Genomic DNA, 13,710 nt, shown 5'->3' on the forward strand with positions numbered 1-13,710 from the left:
CATTTATTCATTACACCCTTCCCCCACCTGATTGTCTGCATAAAAAACAACTTTTTCCTAGCTACCATCAGTTCTGAGGAAGGGTCACTGGATCTGAAATGGTAACTCTGATTTCTTTCCACAGATGCTACCAAACCTGTTGAACCTTTTCAGCAATTTCTGTTTTTGTTTCCAATGAGTCCCAATCCATTTAACCTTTGCTGTTTAGACAATCCCTCCATACCCGGGATCATCCTAGTGGGTGTAGGATAATGCAAGTTCTATTCCACTAGACAGGAAATCCTGACTCTTGTTTGACTCGAGAAAAAAATTGTCTCATGAAACAGCTCTCCAGCTAATGTCACTGTTCATAAATCAAAACTTACAGAATTAGGTAAATTTGCTTTGAGTCTATTTAGCTTATGGGATGAATAGTCAACCATTAGATGCAAGTAGGGTGCTGGTTTTCGAAAGTTATTTTTAACAAAATTAGGTTATATTATAACTTTGTTTTACTTCTGAACACCATGCAATTGAGAATATTTTATCCCAGATTTGCTGTTCCTTAAACCAGCTCTCCAATATTACGGCAACATCAATATAGTTAAACATCAGTCTGTGTTTGTAACTCTCAAATATTATTAACTTTACTTTGTGCAGACGCATACCATAAGAGTAACCCTAATTTAGATTTTATTTCTTTCTGACTCTATCTGTTAACTTTCTATTCTATATGTTGGCATTAATCTGACTCTCCCAGCATTTGTGCATCTGGTATTACTTTCTGATTATCTTGCCTGCTTCTCATCACCCCAATGAGTTAGTACAAACCTTCCCCAAACATATTAGTGAAATGCCCCACAACAAACTCAATCTTATCGCAGTTCAGATGCAAACCATTCATTTAGTACAGGTTCTGTCTCCCCAGAGCCAGTCCCATTGACCCAAAACTCTAATGCCTTCCCTCCTGCACCTTTTCGCCAGCCATTCATTCATTTGTCTTATCTTTCTATTCCAGTACTCAGTTGAATATTATACTGTGAGCACAGGTGATAGTGGGAAAATGGACTAGTGTTCATCAGTAAAGTGATCATCAACAATGTGTCATCAACAATGCTATCAAGCAACACCTACTCAGCAATAACCTGCTGAGTGAAGCCCAGTTTGGGTTCCACATGGGCCACTCAGCTCCTGACCTCATTACATCCTTGGTCCAAACATGGACAAAAGAGCTGAATTCCAAAGGGGAGTTGAGAGTGACAGCCCTTGACATCAAGGCTGCGTTTGACCGAGTGTGGCATCAAGGAACCTTAGCAAGACTGGAATCAATGGGTTTTGGAGAAGACAGTCCAGTGGTTGGGGTCATACCTGGCACAACGAAAGATGGCTGTGATGATAGTGGTCAGTCATCTCAGCTCCAGGACATCTCTGCAGGAGTTCCTCAGGTAGTGTCCTAGGCCCAACCATCTTCAGCTGCTTCATCAATCACCTTCCCTCCATCATAAGGTCAGAAGTGGGGATGTTCGCTGATGATTGAATAATGTTCAGCACCATTCGGGATTCCTCAGATACTGAAGCAGTCCATGTTCAATTGAAAGATCTGCACAGTATCCAAGTTTAGGCTGACAATTGGCAAGTAACATTTGTGTCACATTGTGAAATATTCTGCCAGGCTATGTCCATCTACAATAAGAGACAATCTAACCAACATCCCTTATCATTCAACAGTTTTACCATCACTGATACCCCACTATCAACATCCTTGGGGTTACTATTGACCAGAAACTGAACTAGGGGAATTACCACATAAATACAGTGGTTAGAAGGGTAGGTCAGAGGCTAGGAATACTGTGGAGAGTAACTCACCTCCTCATCCCCAAAGCCAATCCACCATCTACAAGGCATAAGTCATCCTCGAGCCTGGATGGGTACAGCTCCAAGAACATTCAAGAATTCGCTCCCTGAGGGCGTTGTGAGCCAACCTGTACCAAGTGAGCTACAGCAATTCAAGATGCAGATCACCACCACCTTCTCCAGGACAATTAGGGACAAGCAATAAATGTTGGCCAGCCTGTGCTATCCATGTCCCATGAATAAATAGATAAAAAGATGTTTGGAAATAAGATGAGAAGAAATTTCTTCACCCAGAGGATGTTGAGCCTTTAGATGTCTATGACATAGAAAGCAGTTGAGACCAAAACATTGGGTGTTTTCAAGAAGGAGTTAAATATAATTCTTTGGGCCAAAGGTATCAAAGGGTACTGGGGGAGAAAGCAGGAACAGGGGACTGAGTTGGGTGATCAGCCATGATCACATTGAGTAGACAGGCAGGAGGCTGGAAGGACACAGCAATCAAGGAAGCATCAAGTGGTGCAGAAGTCAATGTTCGGCTATAACCCTTCTGCAGTACTCTGATCATATTGAATGGCCGAACAGGTCTGAAGGGCTGATGACCTACTCCTGCTCCTGTTTTCTATGTTCCTGTGATAAATTGAACATATTAGTTGTGGGGATGGTCTGCAAGCTGATTGCATGCAATACAAAGTTAAAATCACACAACACCAGGTTATAGTCCAACAGGTTTAATTGGAAGCATTAGCTTTCAGAGCGCTGCTCCTTCATCAGATGATTGTGAGCCACCTGATGAAGGAGCAGTGCTCTGAAAGCTAGGCTTCCAAATAAACCTGGTAAAAACAAGGACTGCAGATGCTGGAAACCAGATTCTGGATTAGTGGTGCTGGAAAAGCACAGCAGTTCAGGCAGCATCCGAGGAGCAGGAAAATCAACGTTTCGGGCAAAAGCCCTTCATCAGGAATAGAGGCAGAGTGCCTGCAGGGTTGAGAGATAAATGAGAGAAGGGTGGGGTGGAGAGAAATAAACCTATTGGACTATAACCTGGTATTGTGTGATTTTAACTTTGTATTGCATGCAATGCAACCTGGTATAGTCCAACACCAACATCTCCAAATCATGCATACAATACAGTGCCCTTTATTTTGGCTCCAACTACAGATTTTGTGTTCGTGTATTGGATATTCAGTATGACTGAACTTTGAGTGACAATTTTTTATTCTGTTTTCTTTTCGGGTTTTGTATAGACATTGATGAATGTGCAGAGGGCTTTGTTCACTGTGACAGCCGTGCTAATTGCATCAACCTTCCTGGATGGTACCATTGTGAATGCAGGGACGGATACCATGACAATGGTCTGTTTGCCGCAAATGGAGAGACATGTGAAGGTCAGTGTATTAAAAAAAAGCTTCTAATTTTACTAGTTCTCACCAGAGAACTTCCACCATCCATTAAGTTGAAGGAAATGGAGCAAAATTTCTAATGGACAGAGCTCTATGGTGGCAGAATGTTTCTGAAAGCTATTGCATTACAATTGTTATTAGCAATTTAGCAGCTATATTAGTCAAAGTGAATCATTTAGCAATCACAAAGCATTGTGGCATGGACACTAACAATGTGAAATGCACTGGATAGATGTCAGTTTACAATTGCTTTTATTGTACTGTATTGAAGCTGTAATTACATCAAAGTGTAATCATAATAAGGGGAAACCATTGTTGCCTTTAAAAATGATTAATTCCATGTGAAAGATCTCACTGTCTCAGAATCAATTACACGTTTCGTTGGAGTGTTTAGGGGATTGAATATTGTGGGGCGAATTAATTTTAAATTTGGAAGCTTTTATGAGGGAGAATTATTGATTTTTTCGGCAGAGGAAGCATGGTGGCTTTGTGATTAGCACTGCTGCCTCACAGCACCAGGGACCAGGGTTCGATAGCAGCCTTGGGTGACTGTGTGTAATTTCCCCTCTTGTCTGCGTGGGTTTCCTCCAGGTGCTCTAGTTTCCTCCCACAATCCAAAGATGTGTAGATTCCGTGCATTAGTCAGAGGCAAGTGGACAGTGGTCGGGGAATGGGTCTGGGTGGGTTACTCTTTGGAGGGTCAGTATGGACTTGTTGGGCTGAATGGCCTGTTTCCGCACTGTAGAGATTTATTTTAATTGAAAATGCTCGAAAAAACAAATGTGTGAGTGTTTTTTCAGATATTGACGAATGTGGAACCAGGAGACATACTTGCACCAATGATACTGTTTGCTTTAACCTGGAAGGAGGTTATGACTGTAGATGTCCTCATGGGAAAAACTGTACTGGGGACTGTGTTCACGAAGGCAAAATAAAGCACAACGGACAGATCTGGGTTTTAGAAAATGATCGCTGCTCAGTCTGCTCATGCCAGGTGAGTTTATCTTTCAAATATTATGCTGCCTTCTCCTACTCTCAGTCAAACACATTTTAGGACAAGGGGCATAGCCTCAAAATTAGGGGCTGCAGATTTAGGACTGAATTGAGAAGGAACTTCTTCACCCAGAGGGTTGTGAATCTGTGGAATTCCCTGCCCAGTGAACTGGTTGGTGCTACTTCAGTAAATGATTTTAAAGCCTAGATAGTTTTTGTTTTGAGCAATGAAGGAATTAAGGGATTCGGTGAGAGGGTGGGTAAGTGGAACTGAGGCCAACAAAAGATCAGTCAAAATCTTATTGAATAGCGGAGCAGGCTAAAGGGGCCAGATGGCCGACTCCTGCTCCGAGTTCTTATGTTCTCATGTTCTTATTTTTTCCTCCGATGGTAGCCATTGCCCTGTTGGTTACACTGTAAGTCGGAAAGTTGTGGGATCAAAGCTCACTGCAGAGTGAAAAGAATCTGTGATGACGCTTCAGTGTTGATAGTGCCACCTAAACCAAGTCCCTCTTTGTCCTCTTTCCCGGGTCATTCTAGACCAAACCCCAAAGTGGTGATTAACTACAGTGATTTTCATGAGCACCATCGCCTCCCCAAAATTAAACCAGGCAAAACAAGTAACTTTACTGTACATCCAATTGATTTGTTTACAAGCATAACATTGAGGCCAGCATTTATCGTCCATCCCTAATAATCCAAATTTCACCCGTAGTGGGGCTGGAATCATATGGAGGACAGACCACAGTAAGAATGGCAGATTTTCCATTCTTAAAGGATATTAGTGAACCATTTTATGACAATGGTTGCCATCAGACTAACTTTCTCATTGAAGTTAAAAATCACACAACACCAGGTTATAGTCCAACAGGTTTATTTGGATGCACTAGCTTTCAGAGCACTGCTCCTTCATCAGATAGCTGTGGAACGGGATCATAAGACACAGAATTTATAGGAAAAGATTATAGTGTCATGCAACTGAAATGATACATTGAACAAACCTAAATTTCTGTTAAGTCTTTCATATAAGGATGGCACGGTGGCACAGTGGTTAGCACTGCTGCCTCACAGCGCCAGAGACCTGGGTTCAACTTCCGCCTCAGGCGACTGACTGTGTGGAGTTTGCACGTTCTCCCCGTGTCTGCGTGGGTTTCCTCTGGGTGCTCCGGTTTCCTCCCACAGTCCAAAGATGTGCAGGTCAGGTGAATTGGCCATGCTAAATTGCCCGTGGTGTTAGGTAAGGGGTATATGTAGGGGTATGGGTGGGTTGCGCTTCGGCGGGGCGATGTGGACTTGTTGGGCCGAAGGGCCTGTTTCCACACTGTAAGTAATCTAATAATGTGTCTTATGATACCATAGGAGCAGCACTCCGAAAGCTAGTGCTTCCAAGTAAACCTGTTAGACTGTAACCTGGTGTCGTGTGATTTTTAACCTTGTCCACTCCAGTCTAACAACAGCTTCTCCACATCATTTCTCATTGAACTCAAATTTCCCCACATGTCCACACAACATTAATCTGCCGTTCTGAATGAATAGCTGAGTGATATGGCACGATGGCTCTATACTGCCCTACTGTATTTTGCATATCCAAAGCAACTTAAAAGATTCAAAAGCAATACATAATTAGAGTCATAGAGATGTATAGCATGGAAACAGACCCTTCGGTCCAACCTGTCCATGCCAACCCGATATCCCAACCCAATCTAGTCCCACCTGCTAGCACCTGGCCCATATCCCTCCAAACCCTTCCTATTCATATAACCATCCAAATGCCTCTTAAATGTTGCAGTTGTACCAGCCTCCACCACTTCCTCTGGCAGCTCATTCCATACAAGTACCACCCTCTGTGTGAAAAAGTTGCCCCTTAGGTCTCTTTTATATCTTTCCCCTCTCACCCTAAACCTATGCCCTCTCATTCTGGACTCCCCGACCCCAGGAAAAAGACTTTGCCTATTTACCCTATCCATGCCCTTCAAAATTTTGTAAACCTCGATAAGGTCACTCCTCAGCCTCCGATGCTCCAGGGAAAACAGCCCCAGCCTGTTCAGCCTCTCCCTATAGCTCAAATTCTACAACCCTGGCAACATCCTTGTACACCTTTTCTGTACCCTCCAGGGAGGAACTTATGAGGCATTAATAGTTCATGACAGGGGGAGACAAAAATAATGCAGTAAATGGATTGGACACAGAACTGGCTCAAAGGTAGGAGACAGAGGGTGTCAGTGGAAGGTTACTTTTCAGACTGGGGACCTGTGATCAATGGTATGTCACAAGGATTGGTGTTGGGTTCACTGCTTATAGTCATTCATATAAATTATTTGAATGTCAACATAGGAAATATAGTTAGTAAGTTTGCAGATGACACCAAAGTTGGAAGTGTAGTGGACAGTGAAGAAAATCTCCTCAGAATACAATGGGATCTTGATCAGATGGGCCAATGGGCTGAGGAGTGGCAGATGGAGTTTAATTTAGATAAATGTGAGGTGTTGCATTTTGGAAAGGCAAATCAGAGCAGGACTTATACACTTAATGGTAAGGTCCTGGAGTCGTTGAAATGCAGGTTCATAGTTCCTTGAAAGTGGAGTCTCAGGTAGGCAGGATAGTGAAGAAGGAATTTGATTATGCTAGTCTTTTTTGGTCAGTGCATTGAGTGTAGGAGTTGGAGTCATGGTTGGTCACTTTTGGAATACTGCATTCAATTCTGGTCTCCCTGTGTTAGGAAGGATGTTGTGGAACTTGAAAAGGTTCAGAAAGGATTTACAAGAATATTGCTAGGGTTGAAGGGTTTGAGTTATAGGGTGGGGCTAAATAGGCTGGGGCTATTTTCCCAGGAGTGTGAGAGACTGAGGGGTGACCTTATAGGGGGTTATAAAATCATGAGGGACATGGATAGGGGAAATAGACAAGGTATTTTCCCAGGGTAGAGGAGTCCAGATCTAGAGGGTATAAGTTTAAAGTGAGAGGGGAAAGATTTAAAAGGGACTTAAGAGGCAACATTTTACCACAGAGAGTGGTACGTGTATGGAATGAGCTGCCAAAGGAAGTGATGGAGGCTGGTACAATCACAACAGTTAAAAGGCACCTGGATGAATGGGAAGGATTTAGAGGGATATGAGTCAAGATTAGAGTAGTGCTGGAAAAGGACAGCAGGTCAGGCAGCATCCGAGGAGCAGGAAAATTGATGATTCAGGCCAAGGCCCTTCATTAGGAATGGTGATGATGACTGGCTTTGGCCCGAAACATTGATTTTCCTGTTCCTCAGATGCTGCCTGACCTGCTGTGCTTTTCCAGCACTACACTAATCTTGACTCTAATCTCCAGCATCTGCAGTACCCACTTTCACCTTAGAGGAATATGAGCCAAGTGCTGGCAAATAAGACCAGGTTAATTTAGGATATCTTGTCGGCATGGATGAGTTGGACCAAAGGGTCTGTTTGCACATTGTACATCTGGTGATTTGCACCAGGGTCATTGGTCGTTGCTAATTGAACTTTGGCATCTCAGTGATGTCACCTTGTCTCCCTGCACGATCGGAGCATGTACATGATGCTGAGGAACTGGGCGGTTGGGGAGCAGTTGTCTGAGGAATCTCTCCATGTGGACGATTGAAATCAGCTGCATCAGGAGCTGCAAACCATCATGGTGTGTGCTGCTGTTGCCGAAGGAGCCAGTGTTTGGTTTGTATTGTGAGGGTGAGCTCCAGCCTCTGTTTGATTTGTTGGTGTTTGTTTCCTGTGGCTGGAACTAAAAGTGGGTGTTTGGAATTGGTGGCCTGTCTGTGATGTTCCCTTCCCGAGCAATTACCAAATGCACGTCTCAGTGGTTAGCATTGGGGACGGATTGTGGTGGCTGAGAAAGGGAGTTTGGACAGGATGCAGTTAAGGGCAGGTTAAACTGTGTGACCTGCTGGTTAAACAGTAACTAGGGTGAACGGAAGTGATTGTGTGTGAGTGTGTGAGGGAGTGTCAGCCATTCCAGCTATGTGTTGTAGGCAATGTGGCTTTGTAGCTAGTGTACCATACCATTGGCGGTGAAGAGCAACATCAGATTGCTAACATTTGTCTGAGGTATTCTGGCCGTTCAAAGATGGTGAGGGGTATGCAGAATATATCCAGTGAGGGGTAAGTTGTTCTAGGAAGAGCATGTATTCAGATGGCAATAGAGATGGACATGAAGAATACCATCAGGGAAGGGTAACCAAAAGAGAAAATGCTGGAAAATCTCAGCAGGTCTGGCAGCATCTGTAAGGAGAGAAAAGAGCTGACGTTTCGAGTCTTTGTCAAAACTTTGACAAAGGGTTAGTCAGACTCGAAACATCAACTCTTTTCTCTCCTTACAGATGCTGCCAGACCTGCTGAGATTTTCCAGCATTTTCTCTTTTGGTTTCAGATTCCAGCATCCGCAGTAATTTGCTTTTATCAGGGAAGGGTAGGTCATTTATAAAGTGCATTTGGTAAGAAGCAGTAGGAAATCCTGCTAGGCCTCCCAAGTGAAAACCCCTCCAAAAAACTTGATGTAACTCACACTTCGCCAAAAAAAATATAAGCTTGAGCCTATAATCTACACCCTCTATGATTAACTCCTTTGCTTTGCTACAGTCTATCTCCAGCTCTGTCTTGGTCCTTGTTGGAAGCAAGGAGCCTTCCCACAAATCATTTTCTTAAAAAGTCTACTTTTGACAGGGACCATCACCTCATCATGAAATATAGGCATTTCACCAATGTGAGCAATATGTTGGGATAATAATTGCTAAAGGTAGAAAATAATGTAAAATTGGACTTGTGAATCTATAACAAGGGGATGCCTGTGATGATTACCAGCAAATTAAGGCTGAAGTTAGAAATATCTTCACAGGTGGGTTACCAATTAAATGTAATACTTGCTGACAGGATGGCACTATGAACTAGAAAATACAGGGTCCCCAGAGACAAAACTCACTTGAAGGACTGGAGAATGGATATAATGCAATAATTATCACAAGTGAGTGAATGTAAAACATCATGAACATTTAATAAATGTCTTGGAGAGAAAATGACAGAGTTGATTGTGAAGAGGAATGGAGAGGAATCCTAATTCCACTTCTATGTTTGTGAGCAGATTCATGCTTTCACTTCTCCTGGTTCTGTCAAAAAAATCATCGACCTGAAACGCACACTCTGTTTCTCCCTCCACAGGGGTTGTTTGCTGACTCTCTGAGTATTTCCAGCAACTTCCGTCCTTATTCTGAGTCTTTCACTGCCTGGCTTCATAGGCATCTATATTGTTACAATACCCTGGAATATCTCTAATGTCCATGTCTAACTATCAATTAACCATTAGAATTTCCATTAAGCAATGTTTTATTGGAGACTTTGGCTCATTGCATAGTTCACGACAGCTACAAAAACAAAACTTCCTGGGAAAACTCAGCAGATCTGGCAGCATTTAAGATCCATCCATGGAATTCAGAAAGGTGTGGATACTGGAGAGGCATTCTGGAGCAGCATGGATCTTAATCTCAAAGGAATTATGACAAAGAAGACATTTGGATAAGTAGATGGATAGGAAAGGGTTTGGAGGGATATGAGCCAAGTTCAGGCAGGTGGGATTGGTTTAGTTTGGGAACATGGTCAGCATAGACCGGTTGGACCGAAGGGTCTGTTTATGTGCGGTATGACTCTATGTCTCTAAAAGCAGCATGTAGGTTCAAGCAAAGGTTGGGAAGAGGTCATTTACCTGGTGTTGAACAAAAAAACAATATGATTTCAGTCCAAGAGAATAAAGATCCAATATTAATGTGGAGGGGCATTGAGAGTTGGTGATGTAAATTGATTGCCATCAATGCCTCCTCTCTTTTGTTCAGCATTTTTTTAAAAATAGGATATAAATTGGGGGAAAGATTTGGTATTGTTCTTTCTGGTTTAAATTCACTTTAATTCATAATGGAAGATTTTGATTTCTAGAAAACCTTCCATGATGTTCAGAGATCTTCAAGGTTTTTGTGAAGATTTGTAAAGATCTTTACGACCATTTAAGAATTTTATGGAGTACAATCATTGTTATAAGGTAGGAGAAACAACAATCAGCATGAATTTAGCAGAGACCATAAGGTGTCAGAGCGGAAGTAAGCAATTCGGCCCATCGAATCTCTCAGCTGTTCAATGAGATCACAGTTGGTCAGATACCATCAACCCAATAGTCTTGCTTTTTCTCCATTACTTTTGATTCCCTTACTGATTAAAAGTCTTGACCCTGAGTTTATTTAATGACGAAGCCTTGACAGCCCTCTACAAGTAACGAATTTGACTGATTCACTATCGCCTGACAGAAGAAGTTACTCTTCATCTCTGTGATAAATGTGCAGCTCCTTATTCTGAGAATGTACGCTCTAGTCTTAGATTCTCCCACAAGGGGAAACCACCTGCCCGTATTTACAGTGCCAAGTCCCCTAAGAACCTTTTATGTTTCAATAAGGTTATCTCTCACTCTTCTAGACTCCATTGGGTACAGGCCCAACCAACTCAACCTCTCCTCATAAGATAAGCCCTTCATACCTGGGGTGATCTAATTGAGGTCCAGAAGAAATTAACAAGAAAAAAACAGGGTAGATAAAGATAAACTATTTCCACCAATTGAAGATTTGAGAATCAGGGGATTAAAGTAGGAGTTAGGGCCAGGCCATTCAGGAGGGATGTCAGAAAGCATTTCCTTCATTTCTTCATCTCACGTCATCCCTTACACCAACACTCTCACTGGCCTAGCTGAACTGGTCCTCACCCTCAACAACTTCTCCTTCCAATCCTCCCACTTCCTCCAAACGAAAGGGTCAGCAATAGGTGCCTACATGGAGCCCAGCTATGCCTGCCTGTTTGTCGGAAAGTTCATCTTCTGCAGTTACACCAGCACCACCCCACACCTGTTCCTCCGATGACTGTATCGGCGCTGCCTCGTGCTCCCACGAGGAGTTGAACAGTTCATCAACTTTACCAACACATTCCAGCCCGACCTCAAATTCACCTGGACCATCCCTCCCTCCCCTTCCGGGACCTCTCCATCACCGTCTCTGGTGACTGACTAATCACAGACATATACTACAAGCACACCGACTCCCACAGCTACCTTGACTACACCTCCTCCCACCCTACCTCCTGTAAAAACGTCATTCCTTGTTCCCACTTCCTCCGCCTCTGGATGACCAATTCCACCTCAGAAAGTCCCAGATTGCCTCCTTCTTCCATGATCACAACTTCCTTTCCCATGTGGTTGACGATGCCCTCCAGCGCATCTGCTCGACTTCACGCACCACCGTCCTTGAACCTCTCCCCTCCCAGCGCAATAAAGACAGAACCCTCCCCCCCACCCCCCCACCCTGGTCCTTACCTTCCCCCCCACTAACCTCCGCATGCATTGCATCATCCTCCGCCACTTCCACCACCTCCAAATGGACCACACTACCAGAGATTTATTTCCCTCCCCACTCCTATTAGCATTCCAAAAAGACCATTCTATCAGCAACTCCCTCGTCAGGTCCACATCCCCCACCAGCCCACACCCCACTCCTGGCACCTTTCCCTGCCACCGCAGGAAGTGCAAAGCCCACGCCCAAACCACCCCCTCACTTCCATACAAGGCCCCAGTGGATACTTACATGCATCAGAAATTTATCTGCACCTCTCCCAATGTCAGCTACTGCATCCGTTGCACCCGGTGTGGTCTCCTCTACATCATGGACACAGGACACCTTCTTGCGGATCATTTCAGAGAACATCTCTGGGACACCTGCACCCACCAACCCCACCAACCTGAGGCTGAACACTTCAATTCCCCCTCCCACTCCATCAAGGACATACAAGTCCTAGGTCTCCTCCACCACCAAACCGTTACCACCCGATGCCTGGAGGAGGAACGCCTCATATTCCACCTTGGGACCCTGCAACCACACGGGATAAATGTGGATTTCAACAGTTTCCTCATCTCCCCTCCCCCCACACATTATCCCAATCCCAAGCCTCTAACTCGGTACTGCCTTCCAGACCCATCCATCACTGCCCCCTCAGACGTATCACCTTCTCCCTTACCTTCATCCACCTATCGCTTTCCCAGCTACCTTTCCCAACCCCACCCCCCCCCCCTCCCATTTATCTCTCAGCCCAGGCCCACAAGCCTCATTCCTGATGAAGGGCTTATGCCCGATACGTCGATTCTCCTGCTCCTCGGATGCTGCCTGACCTGCTTTGCTTTTCCAGCACCACATTCTCAACTCTGATCTCCCGCATCTGCAGTCCTCACTTTCTCCATGTTAGAAAGCACGTCAACACACAACGAATAGTAGTGGTTTGGAACTCTCATTTTCAAATGGTAATCGATTCAATTGTTAAATTTAAACCTGAGACAGACGCATTTTTATTTGGAAAGGTATCAAGGGATATAGGCCCAAGGCAGGCATATGGAGTTAGGCCATTGAGCAGCCGTGATCTCATTGAATGGTGGAACAGGTTTGAAGGGCTGAATGGCCTACACCTGCCCATATTTTCTATGCTTCCACCTCGGCCCTCTCTAGCCCACACACACTGTCCTTCCCGGAGGCTGAAGGACATGCCACCAAGATGCTGTGTCCCTGGATGAGGAGGTGGGGAAGGCAGCGTGGTGACCACTGTGGGACAGATGGTAGCCTCCTTGAAGGAGCTGTTCACCATTCTGCTCCTCTTTGTCATCACCATCACCTGCCAGATCTCCCCAGTCCAAACCTTGGGAACTCCCTCCTTTAACAGCATTGAGGGTGAACCTACAGCACATGGACTGCAGGGGTTCAAGAAGGCAACTCACTACTACCTTCTGAAGGGGCAATTAGGGATGGACAGTGAATGGTGGCTTGACCAGGAACACTCACATTCCTTCAATGAGTAAGGAGAAGTTGATGATTTCAGATGGAAATTGAAATCCCTGAGGGTGAGAAGCCATTGACTGCTAAGGTTGGGGGTCCAGCAGCATGGGTTCAATTCCTCTATCGGCTGAGGTAACCATAAAGGTCACATTTTCAAACCACGCTCCTTTCCTGAGGTATGGTGATGCCCAGGTGAAACCACCACCAGAGACCTGCCCAAGGGTCTGATCGGGCTGTGGAACGTTAACTTTTGAGGGCAGGAAAATCACTGTCAAGAGTAAGGATTTTAAATAAGAGAGGAGCAGGTAGAAAGCAGGAGAAGTTTCTAAAATGGCAACAGAATCTTCGCACAGTCAGCCATAATCCTATTGAATGGAGCAGCAGGATAGAGGGGCTGAATGGCCTGCTCCTGTTCCTATTTCCTATGGTCTTATTTGTTTCATCTTGTTCATCCATGGAATATCTACGTCACCAACACCGTCAATATCTTGGTCCCAGTGAACATTGTTGCTAAAATTAAGTCTATAACAGGAACAATTTAGGCTCAATCAGAACTACATAACAACATTGCAAAATCTGGCAAAATTTCTAGTTTGGCGACTTTTACTGTTCTTATTCTGC

General features: G+C 44.3%; 1 protein-coding gene across 3 annotated transcripts in view; it reads left to right on the forward strand.

The window, feature by feature from the left end:
- LOC140458014 (protein kinase C-binding protein NELL2-like) overlaps window positions 1–13,710 on the forward strand; it is a 375,163-nt gene that overhangs the window by 297,868 nt on the left and 63,585 nt on the right. For all 3 annotated transcript variants that reach the window (XM_072551970.1, XM_072551972.1, XM_072551971.1), the window contains 2 exons: window positions 3,078–3,218; window positions 4,034–4,227. In XM_072551970.1, the coding sequence (XP_072408071.1) occupies window positions 3,078–3,218; window positions 4,034–4,227 (335 nt within the window). The remainder of the gene's footprint in view (window positions 1–3,077; window positions 3,219–4,033; window positions 4,228–13,710) is intronic.

The sequence above is a fragment of the Chiloscyllium punctatum genome, chromosome 32, assembly GCF_047496795.1.
Source record: "Chiloscyllium punctatum isolate Juve2018m chromosome 32, sChiPun1.3, whole genome shotgun sequence".
Classification (NCBI taxonomy): Eukaryota; Metazoa; Chordata; class Chondrichthyes; order Orectolobiformes; family Hemiscylliidae; genus Chiloscyllium; species Chiloscyllium punctatum.